We start from the raw sequence: 18,557 nt of genomic DNA on the forward strand, positions 1-18,557 counted from the left end.
TTTGTCATCAAATTTTTAAGCGAAATGTTAAATGTTCATTTACGTAGAAAAATCCAATTTCATTTGGAAAAAAACAACTTACATTAATGTCTATTATGAATGACATTAATTAATCGATATAAATGAAATGTATTTCTTCTATTGGACAAAATCAAATAAAAACTGTAGTACTTAATCTCTAAATGTATAATTGTCGCGCATAAAATAAATGTTTCATCTTATGAAAACATGACTAAATTCTTTAAAAAAAATTAGGGATTAAGAATTTAGTCTAATAATTTATTCTTTTATATTTCAGATGCCCAATCTGGATCAGTACCAGAACCCCTATTCGTCAAAGGGTGCCGAGCACAGAGGGGTCAGTTCCCCCACGAGACTTACTGCCAACAGTATTACAATTGCTGGGACGGTCGAGCCACCATAGAAGAATGCCCGGGCAAACTGCTCTTCAATCCGGTCATCTCAGCATGTGATTTCCCAGAGGCAGTCAATTGCTTGGCGAGACTAAGAAATCCAGGTAAAATAAATAAATAAACAAAATAAAATAAAGAGAATAAAAAAATAATAAAACGTTCCGCCAATTAATTTTGGTAACCAAGTTTATGAACAGTTGAAATTTAGATTTTTTTTATTACTGTTGTTTTTTAGAGGAAAGAGATTATTTATTTTATTATGAGGTAGATGAAAATTTAAACCAGTTTCAGGAACAGTTATTTAACTATTTTCTAAGTTCCCCATTTCACAAGACAAGATTAACACGAAAAAACACGACTCCCACTTAGAATACAATCTAATAATACCCCCCCCCCCCAGAAGTATCGTAGAAAATATACCTTGATAATAAGGAAATGCCCTCTGTTGTATCAAAAGAGAAGGTAGTATTATGTAACCGTTACAGTTTATCAATTGTAATTCGGTATAAATATATGCTACGTAGGGAAAATGATCTTAGAAAAGAATTGCTGAAATATAATTAAAAATAATGAAATAAAAATAATTTGATAAACATTATTTTAAAAGCAATTTCTTTATATATTTACATCATTTATCCGTTTAATACATGCGTATGTTTTATTATTATACAAATTTCGACTGATATAAATATCAAAATCACATTCATAAATTTACATTTTATTGGAACTTTTTTTTTTTTTGAAAAGCGTATTCTGTCTGTTTTCTTTTTCCATAAAATTTCAAAATTCCCCTAATATTGAAAACAAAATATGAGGTAATACGTTATTAAAATACAGCATCTGTTAAATTCAAACACTTAATTTCTTTAAAAAATCGTTGAATACGAACACTTATGAAAAAGTACGCTAGTTGCTGGGATAATGCACTTTCTTAAGAATCAAAATTAAATTCTGAATTACAGAACAAAACAAAAATATGAGTGATGCATATATGACTAACTTCGCAGTGCACGAGAGGACGGACGAAATTCAATAAGGCGTTTACGTTTACACAGCATTAATTTCACAAATTGAAAATAAATTGCCCTTAATTAGATATCGTAAATTATACATATAATTTACGAGATGCTTTAACTTTTTTTCGGTTTAAAAAAATAAAAGGCAGCAAATTATATGTATGATAGGAAGGCCATCACGTTCGAAATATCGAAATCTGAATGATCACAGCTCTTTTGTCAACTATTATACCTAGAATTTAAAAATATCTTTGAATAATAAGCATGTTTTTAATATATTTTTTTAAAAATTTGATTCTTGGAGTTGTTTGAAATAAGTGATCATCGTGATATGCATGAACAATCATTATTATTACGATGTGTGAGGCCAATCTTGCAATTATTTCGTGTCTTTTGGATATCTATTCATTGCAATTTGCATAAACAAGTTTCATGCTAAAAAGATAGCGTGCTTTTCAAAAAATTTTAAATGTCATTGCCTCAGGCTAAATAATTTTGATTGTTTTTTTAAAAGTTAAAATGAAAAAAATTCTTTCAAAATTCATTATTTGAAGTTTTATGTAATCTGTTTTCTTTCACTCGTAAAAAGTCTTTTTTTTATTAGATGAAATACTGCTAAATAGAACTTTATTAAAATTAATTTATTGAATTCTTTATTCGATTAATTCATTCAAATGAAATCTTTTTATCAAAATGTTCTTTCTGGAATGAAAAAAAATCCGTAATTCTTAGAAACTTTGAATTTTATTCTTCAATTTGTTAAGTTTTTCTCTTCTTCTTAACTAAAACTTTTCGACTAATTTCTAAACTTCGACTTCTTAACTAAAATTTTTAACAGAAGAAAATTTTTAGAAGCAATTCATTTTATTTTCAAACCCGAGCTGTCTTCTAGTTTCAACTGTTAGCTAAATTACGTCGATATTGTAAGTCAAAAACGCTAACATACAATCCATCATCAGCTTCGTATTTAATTACAAGTATTGAAATATGGTATTCTATGTCTGGAAAAACAATTAAAGTACTACTACGTATTTTTTCTATAGATTTTATTTTGGAATTTCAACAGACAAGTAGAAGTAATGATCGTTTCTTAGTATCTGCCTTCTCTACTGAAGGTCATTTTTTTATTTTTATCAACTGCAAAAAAAAGTTTTTGCAAATTGTCCATTCAAAATTCTCTGACAGTGACTGCAATAATAATGTAATGGAATCTTCAAAAATTGATACAGAAACAAAAACCACGAACCTGAACAAGAGAAGCTTAGTTTTCTTTTGTTTATCTTGATGTTATCGGGCTAGGTTTTTCTCGTTTTAGTTTTCTATCATCTCTTATGTAGTTTAGAATTTTCATTAGTATGCATAAGTATTCCTTTAGGCTATAAATTAGATAATATTATGTCTCCGGTTTACCAATCCTAGCGCAAAGGACAAAATAAAGATGACTATATTATCAAATTCCGAGATTCATTCTCAGGTTCGGAGAATATCTAATTGCAAAGGCCATTTTATTTATTTTCATTTTATTGTAATAGTCTAGAAAATTAAAACTACTCTCGCAAAATGTTATCATTTTTTTTCTTAAATCTTTCTTTTATCTTATCTTTTCTTATTTTTGAAAATAGCCTAAAAAATTAAAACTACTCTCGCAAATTTTTTTCTTTCTTAAAAATCTTTCTTTGATCTTTTCTAATTTTAGAAAATAGTCTTTTATTATCATTTGGCGATTCCATTTCTTTTTCTATTCAAATAAATTTCTATTTTTTAATAGATTTTTCTCTTATTTGGCAAGTCTAATGCAGTTTAGAATTTTCATTAGAATGCAATAGCCATTCTTCAAGCTATAAATTAGATAATATTAGATCTTTTGTTTATCAATTCTTGCACAAAAGATAAAATAAAGACGAGGACTGAAGTATCAAATTCCGAGTTTCGTCCGAGATTTAAGGAATATCTAATTGCAAAAGGTCTTTCATTAATTTTCATTTTATTCTAGTAGTCTAGAAAATTCAAGATTCTTTCGTAAAATTTTTACATAGAATATCCAATTCCAAAGGACCTTTCATTAATTTTCGTTTTATTGTAATAGTCTAGAAAATTAAAGTTTCTTTCGTAAAATTTTAATATTTTTTCTTAAACTTATGTGGGTTTATATTTGAAAACAGTATTTTACTAACTTTTGGTGCTGTCACTTTTTTTCTAATCAAATCAGTTTCATCGTTTTAATGACTTTTTCTTTTATTTGCCAAATTTAATCTGTAGTTTGAAGCATTTAAAATTTTATTTAAAATCAACTGAAGTTAAGAGGCACTTCAATTTGAAAGACGTTTTCAGTTTCATCAAAATTTCTATCTACATTATGTTTTCTTACATAAGGAGGCCATTCTGAGAAATATATTTGCGAAATATAATGTTTTACATAATATTTCTTTACATATTTTATGCAAGTATAAATATCGGATGAAACGAACCTCTCCAATGCCATTCCACGAAATGCTTTTATATTAGTCATCTCTTCAGTATAAGAAGAATTGAAAAATTCTGAAAAATAAAACAGCCAATACTTAAACAGAGGCCAAAAAGCGATCTAAACATCGCCAAACTTCTCAATAAGTTAAATTTTACATATTATCTGAATTATCCTTTAATAATACCTACATATATTACAATGCATAGATTTACATATAATAACTATACATAGATGTACATAAACATTATAATTTCAAATACAGATGCTTTAAATCCGAACTGAAGAACTTCCCAACTTTTCAAACTAATCCTATCTTCAAAAATATGGTGGCGGAGTATTGCCTTTTATATTTTCTCAAACAGTCGAAGTTCATTTCATTTTCATAAATCAGGTATCGTGCAGAACAGTTTATCTTTTTTTCATCACAGCAGTTCTAAAAAAAATAATAAATTGACCTCATCAGTTAATACATACTATCATTTCATCTGATTTTCTTGCCTTGTGAAGACTAAACGTCTCTCATCATATCTAAGCTACTTACTAAACTGACCTCTAGGTTCATTTGAAAGGTCCTTCATTAGTAAGCTGCTTATATATGCAAAAAACGTTCCTAGAAATCAGCTTTGCCTTTCAAAAAATTTCGCTACGGTCGGAGAATGGAATTTTATCTTTCATAGAATATCTTTTAGTGTTAAGAATAAAAGCTTTCAAATGACTTTTGGCTATTAGAATATTATGAACAGTTGGATATGTTATCATTGCTAAAATCGCCACCTGTATTGTATTACATTTGAAGAGCCGAGCTTTAATTTTTAATATTAGAGTATTAAAGAATGACATACTATGATTTCAATGGTTTCATATATTCTGTTTGTGATTTTTGTTAGAGAAATATTATATATACATGAAATGTTATTTTTTAGAAGAGAGAACATACGTGATTAACTGAAAATCACATTTTTATTCTTTTCTGCATTCTTATGAAAAGACAAGGCATTTTCTTTATTGTTTTGAATACAGTTAAGCCATTTTCTTTATTATCATGGAAAAATTTAAGCCATTTTGTTCATTAACATGGAAAAATTTAAGCCATTTTGTTCATTATCATAGAAAAATGTAAGCCATTTTGTTCATTACCATGTCAAAACCCATTTGTTCATTATCGTGGAAAAATGTAAGCCATTTGGTTCATTATCGTGGAAAAACTTAAGGCATTTTCTTCATTATCGTGGAAAAGGCATTTTCTTCATTATCGTGGAAAATTTTAAGGTAATTCTTAATGATAATGAAAAAACTTAAGATAATTTTTAAAATTGAGTTTCAAAAGTTCTTTGTTAAAAATACGATCAAACACTGGCGTAGTCCTAATACGAAGGCAGAAAACAGAAAGAGAGTGTTAGAAAGTATTTTGAACATTCATAGTTTCGTAAGTCAATTTAGCTGAAACAGTATTTAGTGTTTGGCACGTAGTAGACTCAACGTGGGAAAATAAAGGCCTACGCAACTGTTTAGCTAAAATGAAAGTTTTGTTCGAGTAATTAGAATAAAATATTTTTTTAGATTTACTTTTTCTAACATACCGACTGCTTACAGTGACGAACTTGATGCTCTAACTTACGAACTGTTGGCAGTGGAGAAATTGATGATCTAATTTACCGACTTCTGGCAGTGGAGAATTGCTGATCTAACATAACTACTGTTGGTAGTGGTGTATTCGATGATCTAACATATCAATTTTGACAGTGACAAATTCAATTATTTAACATACCGACTACTGGCAGTGGCAATCAGTATTTTAAATATTATACCCGGAACGATGTTAACTAACGACCAGGATATAATATTTTTTCAACACAATAGTAATCAGAAGTTTAGAAGTGTAAATGACACCCAGGGTGAATAATTCTCTTTCCCTCATGATATTCTCTTTGAAAAGTGACATAAGAGTATTAATATTTCATGTCGATGTCCCCCAGGGCGGATGCCTGGGACATCCATACCCTCACCACACACAGTCACTAGCTTTTAACTCATTTTTGTCCATTTCAGAACCCGCCATAACTTCGGATGGTCGCTGCCTGAAACAGTTCGGCATCTTTCCAGATCCAACAGATTGCACGGCCTTCTATGAATGCTCCCACGGCAGGTCTTTCCGACAGGTGTGCCCATACTACACGGCATTCGATGAGAGGTACCTGGTATGCGTTCATGCTTACGACGTAGAATGCGGTGGTAGGGGTGGCATCTACGGCACTCTGGCACCGCCTATATTCAGCATTCCTGATCGAGGCATCTCGGCACAGATCGGCCTACCTCCCCCTCCTCCTCTTGGATCCAGCGGATCGGCGTCAGGTAAGGCAGAATATAGATTTATTTGCACTTTAGGGAACTAGGGTGATGGTAATCGTTTGCCGATGAGTGATTTGCATAGGATTTTCCAAAAGGTCATTTCAAAATTTTAAGATAATGTAAGGTAAAGTAAATGTACATTTGTATGAAATAATTTTTACAATGAATCGCAAAACGAAGGAACAAAACTATAAGTGATATTACTTCAGTAAATTCAATTAAAAAATAGATTAAGTACAATACAAGTTTATTGGAATACTCTTAAAATAGCAAAACACAATTATATGAATAAAAACATTATAAGCCTTAGATAGCATGATAGATACAATAGCCAGTAGGATATCGTAACCATAGGCAAAACTTTGGAGTAAAGTAAATATTCAAAGGATTTACTGTTTGAAACAATATGCGGAACTCCTGTTATGTGTGCAACTTTATCGTTCTACGCCAATGTAAACTTTATATAAAAAAAGCAATCTTCATACATAAATATAGAAAATATATTTATATTTTAAGTATCAAAAATTTTATACAAGATATAAAAAAATTATTTTTAAAAGTTATTATATATCTTTTTACTTTTCTATCGTTAGTTATTTTTTAAAGGATCATTAACAATTAATCATTTAGCGATTAACAGCAATAACGCAGCATTAGAATATTACGAGTTTTTATTATAAAAAAATCTGACAAAAAGTAAAAACTTGCACCGTACAATTCAAAAGCATAGAACTTACATCTTTGTTATAATAGATTAATGATTTTTTAAAAAATAAATTACCATACCACAAGGTTAAAAACGAAATAAATTTTCTCCCTTCATTAAACTCCAGAAACAACATTTTTGAATTTATCATAAATAATATTCAGTATTCCAAACCCTTTGCCACAAACTGATTTTTAACGTCAATTTAACTCACCTATTTACCACCACTGTTTACTAAACGCCTATTCATTAGGCAATGGCCTGGCCTTTCACCCGTCCTGTGGTTTTAAAAGTAATGAGGAGAACTTTTAGATATTACGTGTTTGTTTTAACGCTTCTTATCGCGCCATCGAAGAATTCTAAGCTTCCATCTGGTACACGAAAAGCAATTCCGAAAATTCCGTATAAGATTAATAACAGCAACTCAGTGATATTGCTTTGCCAGTGATGGCAACAAGAATCGCACTTTCCAATTACATTATCTTAATTAGGTCTATGGAGTCGGCTTCCAACAGTCAGCGATCATTAATTTCCCGCCATAATCTTGCTGATTCGTGAAATATCCTCCAGGCGTCGCTCGCCTGAAGCTGGAACCTGGCCACAAAGATGTGCGACCTTGACCGCCCCTGACGGAGAGTGGTTATTGAAAATTTCTGACTGAGCAGTAGTGAGGGCAAGACGTGAGTTTACTTGGAATGTGTGACAGCGATGAGGATTTTGATCAGGTGCGGTCATTGGGAAGGTGGTTGCCAATGCCAGGCGTTGCTGGATTTACCCCTTGGTGGCACAAATGACATAGAACTTCTCTATGGATGACCAGATAATCTGTCATCTGTCTTTCTATCATCCAATGTGTCATTTATTTAGAAGACATTCTTTGAGGCTCGTAATCGATAGATATTAATTACAGTTATCAGTTATGAAATAAAGGTAAAAGATGGATGATTATTTTTTGGGAGGATCTGAAATGTTTTTGTTGTTGTTGTTTTCTTTTTTCTAATGTTTCCGTTGATTAGAGTTTGCTTGGGAAGCTAAAATTTCGTAGCTTCAAACCTCTGCTATATGATATTTAACATTTTCGAGGAAGTGTTTTAATGTTTTACTAATAGTTAGCCATTATTTAACTGTGTCCGATATTAAAACTTACTTGTTTACAAAAACACATACTTTTATTTCCATATTTAAATACGTATACAAAAACTTAAAAAAAAAAGCTAGATCAAAAATAGAAACAAAGAACTACTTCAGAATACGTTAGCAGAATTCTGTAAGAACATACACAAATTTTTTTTTAAAAAAAAGGCTTAAAAGACATTTGATTTTTTTTAATACTTTACTTTACTTACAGAATACTTTAGCAGAATTCTGTAAGAACACACACACTCACAAACATAAAACAAAGCTTAAGCGACATTTACATTTTTTTAAATCGTTTAAAAATTAAATTAGAATTATTTTTTAAGAAATGCTAGTTATTTCCTGTTTTACAAGATAAAATTTTATATTGTCATTCCTAACTTTATTTTTAGAGCCTCAAAATAAATGACTTCGATGCAAATTAAATTGAATTGAATTTCGGTGTCATTTGAATTAGATCTTGTTAAAAACATGCGTTTTATGTAATTCAGTAATTAGTTATTTCTTTAGTTCTTTGCATTAAATGTATTTTCTAAAATGATTTGATTGAAAATAGAATCTAAACTTGTGCAAAATCTTCGATTTTAAGATATACATATATGCTTGTTAAAGCAGTTGGATATTATAGAAAATGAAACCATCTAAATTGTAAAACCCAAACACAAGCTTTATGGATTTTAAAAAATTAAAAGGATTGACATGAGGGATTTTGCCAAGTAAAGTTGACAAAGAAATTGTAGACATTTTTAAAAAACGCAAGCTCTGAACACTGAAACATGAGCATTCAGACCAATATGGTAGGACCAGTATGAAACATTCAGACCATTTCAATATGGTAAATAGACATTTGGCAGTTGCATTGTGAACACATTGGTGGTTGCTCTCCAAGTAAAAGATGAAGATGAGTGAATCTAGTATGACCAATGCGTAAGCGAGTTGAAAGGGTATCTGCGTTTCTATTTTTTAATGAAAACCAACACTGTAAAAGTGGTTTGACAGCGCGGAGTTTGTTCTCTATCTCAAGATCCCACTCGGTTTGCCATTTCGAATAAAAAAACCATTTTAACATTTTTTTTTTTTAATCGGCCGATTTGGCGGCCTCGTCCGCTTTCTCATTGCCTAAAATTACCACATGCGATGGTACCCAACAGATAAAACAGTATTATTACAGTCAATATTAAAAAATAAATAAAAAATATTAGAAAACAGGCATTTTATAGTCTTATATTGACTATTAAATGTGTAATGAATAAATAATTGTTTCATCAAGTTAATAAAGTCATAAAATGTGTTTTAACTAAAAAAATTATTTCACTGTGCTCTATTTTTTTTATTTATTATACATTTTTTTTATTTATATTGTATTTTTATTTTTAGACAATTGATTTTAACATCAATAGTAATTTATGATAAAGTTATGCAATAAGTTTGATATTTATATTTAAATATTACAGAAAAACAGTTTAAATATTTTTTTTTTAAAAACCTAATAAGTTTCTTTTAAAAAAATGTTTGAAAAAGTAATTATTTGGAACTTTGTGAACGTGATACAACAGCAACTATTGATTTTTTTTTTGTTTATAATTTGATACATGTAACTGATAACAATATTTTGGAAAAATTACTTAATTACCCTCAATTACTAACAATATCTTAACTATAAATGAGAATAAGAGAGATAATCCCTTAAAAGTCTCATTAAAATTTTCCCTCAAATTTTTTTCATCATTATTTGCAACCTTTCATTATGGAAATTGCTCCACTTTACAGTATTTCAGGTCAATAAATTACAAACCGGCAATCAGTTCATTAAATCAAGAGTACCACAGAAGACCTGCATTTATCGCACGTCGGAACTGTGCGATAAATGCAGGCTGTTTAATTGGCTGTTAGTTGAACAGGTCCTGGCGACTACTTTTTCGCTCTTTGACATTGTCATGCTCAGATAAGAAGCCCAAAGCGATGAAAATCGTCACGCGTCTCGTTTTATGCATGGCAATTCCTTTTCAATTCCATAGACAAGATTTAAATAAGCTACATACATCGAATAAGAAGTCCTTTTTAGGGAATTACGAACTAACCTATTCGAAATCCTTTGCTTGCCTAACCAACAACCATTGGCTAGACCAGTAATCAGTCCTTTGACAACCATTGGTTATTAATTGATCTTGTCTGACCAGTAATAAGTGGTTGACAAAACTGTCCTTGATTTTATCAAGATGGTAATTTTCTGCAAGAATAAAGCAAAGTGACACGATTCAGTAATGTCTGATTAATAGCGTTAGTGTGTAAAGTTGAAGGAAATAGAACTGCTATGCTTTTAATGGATCCATTCAGCTTCATTTTTGAATTTTTTGAAAAAAAGTAAACATTAAAGGAACAAGAAGACACACACACACTCATTGAAATGATCTTCCCGCTGTTGTTACTTTCTAGTATAAAAAATATGAAGAAAATTGTTGTAATCATCTAAAAATTCGAACTTGATTAATTTGTAACTTTTAAGTTCCCATTTTGATATAGCCTACAATTTTGACGACAAGGCTACATATGAGAATTTGTTTATCAAGTTTATCGACTTTTTGAGTTAGTACATTCACATATGCACGAAAAAACAGTTTGGCAGATAGACAACCATTCAGATTTAATTTATCAAGTTTCATTCATCTAGCTTGTTACAGTTTTTGAGTTATTTTACTTTCATGCAAAATAACGGACAAAATTTGGCCAAAATTTAAATACATATATATATGTAATACTATTTTGGTTGAAGCAGAAGGCAGGTTTGACAAGCAGTGAAGAGACTTTGTATTTTTAATTCTCTGTAATATCCATCTCGGGAAAGCAATTTATTTACAAGCAGACGCAGCGCGTCAGAAAAGCAGAAGTAAGAAAGAAGGGAAGAAGGGACGAAACAAATGATCACTAGTCTTATATAAAATGGGATTTCCAGCCACGTGCCAATTCAATACACGTAGTGACCTTTTCAATGGCACCGAATGTATCACTTTCCCTTGATACGTAGTACTGATGGCGCATTATTTTTTACAAATTAAACTGAAAGTGGAATTAGATCAAGAAATAAGAGAATGAAATTACTATGGGCAAAATTCAAATAAAGTTTTGGAAATTAATTTGGATTAAATTGAGAGTTTGTGGTTTAGAGTTATCAAATTAACAGAAAGACAACACTCCCCAAATGACCTTTGCGGTCTTCGAAATTCTAAACATGTAGAGATTTATTATAATACTCCTTCTGTATGTATTCGAGTACAATTTGATTCAACGGTAACCTTCATAACTATGTTTTGTTCTGAAATCCATAATTAATCCAATTTTTTTTAGATAAAAAGTAGCAAATAAAAAATATACTTGTAAGATTACTTGACATTATTAGAAATGAATAAACTAATGAAAAAAAAATTAAAAATATAATCGCTTCCTTCCCTCTCCCCATAGTTTATGGTTTAACATGGCCATAACCTTTTGGCATCGAGACATAATAACCATCATTTAGAAAAACCGTTCGACAGATATCCAACCAACATCTCTTTCCCTTTCTTCACGTTTTTTTTAATATCACGAAAAAAAGATGTTCCCACTAAGTGCATTTTGAAAGGATGAAATTTACGAAATATTTCTGCTAAATGAATGGTTCATGGTTCACTCAACACCGGCTCAGATTGCTCCCAAAGCAAAGATAGTGAATCACCGATTCCAGTCACATCGCACTTTTCTCGTAAAACTAATTAAGAGCCAAAATGGAGGTCCCCAACGCACATTTGGGATGCTGGAACCCGACGAACAAGATTCCTCTGCCGAGAATTCACGACTAAGTGTTGGGAGATCACTCGACACACACACATTTATTGAGAAGAACATGTTCGGCTATTTGTTTTAGTCCTTGACGCTTGAAAAAATTCTAAACGAATATCTGCAAAACCACGTTTTTCGTTGTCTTTATGAATTTTTTTAAAAAAATTATTAAAAATTAAAACCTGATGCCATCCATCGGCGATCCATTATCCAAGCTATATATTTCAAATAACTGGCAAAATCGGTCGATGAAATCAGCTATTATTAATGACAAGATATAATTCATAAAAAAACGAAAATAAAATAAAAGTATTATTTTAAATCATATTTCTACAATGATTATAGAGTGTTTTGGTTGGTTGACTGTATTTCAGAGTCTGTAATTGTCAAGCTGGTGGCGAAAATCAATGAAAGCGGTTCAGTTGTAAAGATTGCGGGATTTATCCAAGTTTTATTTTGCAATATCTCTCGAAATAGAGAAAGAAGTAGACATACCTTTGATGAAGTATTATAACAAATACCATAAGCATTCATATAAAACAAAAAATTTCGAGATCTGTACAATGGTTGTGATTGGAGAACTTTGTCATTGGTTTTCTTTATAGAGAAGGTACAGTGAAATAGTGTTTCTTTTTACTTCTCTCAAAAATGGAAGGCGAGAGAATTTTGATAATATATCTAGAGAAAGAATGAGACTGATTGGTGGGACGGGACGATTGGATCATTTGTTTTCCTAATTATTTTAAATATTTAAATACTCATTTGCTGTTCATTTGGTGTTCATTAGAGCTTTTGTTTAAAACTTTTTCACACCATTTCACCGTCAAGTTCAATATAAATACTTACTACGACGTAATAATAATTTTCATGCAATATTTTGAACAATTCTGACAAAACGAACCTCAAATGTCATGGCTCAGGTGACACGCTATCTATCAATCTCAAAAAGAATAAAAATCAATGTTTACATAACGTTTTTTTATATAATAGATAGATATATACAGGGTGTGTTCCTGAATTCAGTGCCCAAGCTTTAAGCGTAGGTAAAATACATATTAAGTTTTTTTTTTTTTTTGTATTGCAATATGATGTGAGAAGTGTAGGCGAAAAAAAAAAGCAAGAAATATTAAGGGTCAAGTGGCATTAAGCTGCCTACATTCTCAGAGTGTTTAAATCGCTTCATCACACAAAAATATTCTTAAATAGCAAAGAATCGATGAAAAGCTCGCGTAATGCTTTTCAAACTCAAAATTATTTTGCAGACGTTTTGCTGATGCAAAATAAATAAACCTCCATAACAATTCAATATTTTCTTCCCAAAAAAAACTCACCTTTATTTAAAATGCGCCACTAAATTTGTATATCGTCTGTTGTAAAACTATTATATAAATAAAGAGCTTTGTTTTTCATTTCGCCCCCCCCCCACATTCGTACGCAAGAAATACTTCTTTATTTGTATTTTACATATCCTTAAAAGTAGGCCCATGAGTTCAGAGATACTCTGTATAAATAAAAAAGTACATATTTCATCTTTGTTGAAATATGAAACTAAACTGACAAATTAAAAACAGGGATTTAATTATATACACTGCCGAGATCGAAAAATATCTAGATCGACCATCGCCAGTCGGAAATTATCAGTGTTAAAAACTTAAATAACACTGGAAGGAACTGTACACCGGTTATTTTCCGAGTACACCACAACATTTTTTCATGATAATATCATAGAATCTACATCATTTAGTAGGCAATCAGCGCACTGCAAGTATTCATCATTTCATTAAACAAAAATAGAACCCACAAAGTAAGCAAGTGAATAATTAATTTCATTTTTTCACATCCTGTAAACCAATGGCAGTGGACGTGCCTCAGATCTTTAGACCACCCATGCCCGGATTCCAGGATGGGCCAACCCTCGGAGTTTGTAATTAGTCCTCCCCAAACAATGGGTAATAGAGACGTGATGGTTAACATTAAATAAATTGCTGGCTCTACTCTTACACAGAGTCGCGGTAATAACGGGTCTTTAACGCAATTTAATTGCACGTTTTCAGTAACTCTAAGCTCGCTGGTAACAGAATTGTGTGCTGATTTTCTGTAGATGCAGAAATCTGATGATCTTGCTTGTGTGTGAGCTAATAACAAAATTATCATACTTAGCGATTCTATTGGTTTAAATGAAACAATAAGTACATATTTTTTCTTACTTCGCATTGGTTTTTATGACGCTTCGTTTTCTTTACTTTCTCGTATGCATAACATAAAGAAATTATAGTAATTGTCAAAAAATTCGAACTCGAGATTTTGAGGAAAGTCCATGTTTTAGACCTCCAAAAAACACATTTTTGGAAAATGTCCGTCCGTCTGTCTGTGACAAAAAGAACGGAAAACTTGTAGATTTATATTAATACTAAGCAAAATCTATTCAGAGAAAGTTTGCTTATCCGGCTGTTTGAATATAACGAAAAATGAAATAAAAAAACAAAACGAGAAAAACGAAGAGCTAGATAGATAAGATTCGGTGCACCGATTTAAGATCTATAGACAAATTTGTGAGAAATCCAACAAAGGGTTGATTGTCTGTCTCTCTGTATTTTTAGAAACATGTAAACGCGATAATCCAAAAACGAAATGGCTTGAATATATTAAATTTGGTATTGGATTTTTGGACTACAAAGTGGAGTTTTGTGTCAAATTTTTTATTTCAGTCAGTTTGAAAAAACGCGTCTAAACACACATTTGATTTCTGGGATCTATTAAAAGCCAAAAAAATCGCCAAGGAGGAGGACATGATAGATTTAATAAAAATGCTAAATTCACGTCAAAAGTTCATAATTTGTAACTATTATAAGGTAATGCTATGCATATTAATTATATATATGTAAAAAAGTATATCATTCTTTGTTTTTTTATTAAAAATAGTTATTACTATTTGTAAGTCTTTGTGATGAAAGCTTATAAGCCAGTTAACAGCTACGCTACACGAACAATTTCTTTTGTATTGTGGTCATGTTACTTGGCTGCGAACCACAAGGTTCCAGGTTCTATCCTCGCTCATACCAATCCGCAACAGCTTCTATTAAAAAATTAATGAATAAAATTATTATACTTTTGGTGTGATACAGTTGTTGAAAACAATTGAAGATATAAACTATAACTGAATTTGTTCCTGGAAAATTAAATTCAAACTTTCGTTAAATAAACATGTATAATTCTGTTGAAATTTTAGATTTTTAAAAACCATATATTTCTATGTTAAATATCATAATGTAACATTGTTCAAACTAACATTTGTTTCAAATAAATGTCATAATAATAATAACTATTATCCTAATATTAAAATATATTATCTTAATGTACTGAAGTTAGACTTCCAATGAAGGTCTTTTTATCTCATCCTTTTTTATTTTTGCGAACTTTATTAATATCACGGAGAAAGAAGTCTCTAAACAACACTGTAACAAAATTAAAAGAACTGCTTGTTCAAATTGTTTGTTCTTTTTGAATGAAAATGATAGCCTCTAATTTGTTCTTGAAACCCCAATTACCTCCGAAATTACACTTCATGAACATAAGAATATATTAATATTGTTTGCAAAAAATATACATCGGCTTGACTTTCCTTCTAGCAGAACATGAAACCCACACCTGTTCTCCTCCCCTTCAATAAATTCCTTGTATTTAATTGCAATCCAAAGAGACACTAAAAGACAGCCTTCAGGTGGCCATTATAATCCTGTGCAAACACCAGTTATTCGCCCATTTTTTTCCCGTGCGACTCGCATAATCGCGTGATTATAAGTACTTATTACAGAGGACATCACTTTTTTCAAAGTACCGTCTCCAGTCCCAGATTAAAAAATGCATTTCTGATAATAACACCATCTTAAATTCCTGCGCAAACCTTACCAGTACCATCCGTACGGTTCAACGAATAAAGATGTTTTCTCAAACAACTCTTCAAGTTGTAATTGATTTCTTTTTTAAGACCAGATCCTTGTTAGAGCCTTTTGAAATACCCCATCATTAGGAGGATCAGCTTTCGCCATTAAGGCCTAAATCTGAAGAGCTGATCTTTTAAACAATAAATCTTATCTCCCCAAATGTGTTTTTATTGACCATTATAACATTTCCACCCTTCCATCGGTCAAATTGTTTGGGCGAAGATACTAAGAACAATTTGCTGTCCACTGGCCGTTTTTCCCCACTTCTTCAGCTTCATAACTTTAATCTGATCTTTGGTCTTCCTCCTTTACTGCGTCGTAAATTTTGGTCCAACTCAACACGTACTCAAGAGTTAAGCACTCAATGAAAACTCGTAAATTGTTGTTTGATAGCTTCTGTTATTTTTTACTGGCAAGCGTCACGCCTTTGAAAAGTGATCGGTATAGCGATATCTTAACGATAGAACAACGAATTTTTTTTATTTTTTTTTATTTTTTTTTATTTTACAGTTTAATGGATTTTTGAAGAGAATTATTTTACGCTTTTCTTTTTCACTATTTTTAAACCAACAATCTTTTTGAATAAATATTTTTAAACTATAATTATGTACTTTAACTGCCAAATAGTTCTTTCAATTTGTATAGTAAGATAAGAATAATGTTCTTTCGGTTTTTCAGTAAGCTTTCATTTACTTTAGATAAAATTTACTATAAGAATTTTTTTATAAAAAAAAGCTATATATACAAAAGCTCTTCAATCCAGAACGAATTACTTGAAAATTTCTAGAAGAATATATATTAGCAGTAAAGCCAAACTTGCCTAGAATCGATACAGAACATTTCTGAGCTAAACAAATAAGCATGAAAATAAATAAGTAAATGATGCGATTTATTTTATTCTGTTAAAAGATAAATATTTAAATAATACAAAAAATTAACACCCAAATTAATGCAAAAACAAGACTAATCCTTTTTAGTCCAGCGATATTTTAAAATTGATCTTACTTTCTGAAATATTTAATTTTTTCATACACATAATTATAAAATATTATAATTATATGATCTCACAGATAATCATATATTGCAACATCAAAATTGGGCGCAAGTTATTTTAAAATTATAATGACAAATAAAATTCGATTCGTTTTACATCCAAAGAAGATTCATCATTCGGCGTCAGTTGATAATCAGTTACATAATCAGTATGGTAGAATTTTAAGCTTAATCATGTTTTTAATCGTGACTGTTTCTACGATTTAATGTTAGAATATTCCGATATACGCTTTTAGAATTCAAAAAAGGTATTAATTAAGAGACAAATTCATATAATAGAACACTTTCTTTTTAATTAAGTGATTTCTATAAGTTAAATATCTGCGTTTCTTCAAATGTGACTCACTTCTTTCTACTCTTAGTCAATATGAAATGCCATGATTTAAAAAGACCGCAATGTATTGTTATTTTTCTTCAAAATTTCGGACAATTGCTTTTTATGACAGAGAATTGAATTGCAATTGAATTAATTCAATTTGATTCATAATAAGAATAATTCAGAATAATTGATTCATAACAATTGAATCCATCGAAATGGAATTCGCTTTACAACCGTTTGATTTTTCTATTGTGATATCAAGAAGAAAAAATATTTTTTTTAGTTCGTATTTTTTAAAACAACCAAAACTTTGTTTAGCAGTTATTATATGGAAGGGGGAAAAAGTATGATGATTATTTTTTAATGCAACTCTTAAATTTTAACTCATTCAAATTATTCAAATTTTTCTCATGATTTTGGAAAAAAAATAGTATTCTAAGTTTTGAATATATTTGTAATGCACTTGTCACTGGTTTTATGCACTTGGCACTCACCTCTGCACCTGAATATACCACTACACCAAATGCACCTGAATGTACCACTGCACCAAATGCACCTGAATATACCACTGCACCAAATACACTTGGAGGAAGTACCATCGCACCAGCACCCTCACACAATTGAGACTTATGTATGCGCTACTAAGAACTTATTCCATCCTAGGCTGGGACAGAAGAGGATCAGCTTCATCAGGCTTCGGATCCCAGTCACCACCACCCATCAAAGGTACCAGCCATGGTACAGGCATACGCAGAAGCGGTGCTTCAACCAGTCCCAGTGCCGGAAGCACCATCCCCATTGGAGGTCGACCTGACACTAGTATTGCCACTGAAAGCCATGGCGCCATTGGAAGTACAAGAGGAGAAATTCATGGTTCTCGAAGCGATGGCTTTGGTGGCGATTTTCAAGGTTCAAGTGTATCAGGGGGTGATGGAAGACGAGCACCAAGTGGTACCGATAATAGAATTTCAAATGATGGCGCAATCGGATCAGGAATACGAGCTGGAGCAGGAAGCTCTAATATTCCGGGGTCCAATCAACAAGCTGGTGCAGCAAGTTCTGGTGCTAGTGGATCGGGTACACGAGGTGGTGCAGCAAGTTCCGGTTCTGGTGGGTCAGGCGTACGAGGCGGAGCAGGAGGTTCCGGTATTGGTGCTCCAGGTTCGCAAAGTGGTGCAGGAGGTTCTGGAGGATCCGGCACTCGCAGTGGTGCAGGAAGTTCTGGAGGATCCGGCACTCGCAGTGGTGCAGGAAGTTCTGGAGGATCCGGCACTCGCGGTGGTGCAGGAGGTTCAGGTGTTGGTGGATCAGGCTCTAGAGGTGGTTCTGGAGGCTCC

The 18,557-nt window shown here is 31.4% G+C and overlaps 1 protein-coding gene across 1 annotated transcript in view; it reads left to right on the top strand.

Moving 5' to 3' along the window:
* Positions 1–18,557, top strand: part of LOC129988357 (chondroitin proteoglycan-2-like) — a 74,506-nt gene that overhangs the window by 42,370 nt on the left and 13,579 nt on the right. The window contains exons 2-3 of the mRNA XM_056096562.1: positions 299–517; positions 5,946–6,248. Of these exons, the coding sequence (XP_055952537.1) occupies positions 299–517; positions 5,946–6,248 (522 nt within the window). The remainder of the gene's footprint in view (positions 1–298; positions 518–5,945; positions 6,249–18,557) is intronic.

The sequence above is a fragment of the Argiope bruennichi genome, chromosome 10, assembly GCF_947563725.1.
Source record: "Argiope bruennichi chromosome 10, qqArgBrue1.1, whole genome shotgun sequence".
NCBI lineage: Eukaryota > Metazoa > Arthropoda > Arachnida > Araneae > Araneidae > Argiope > Argiope bruennichi.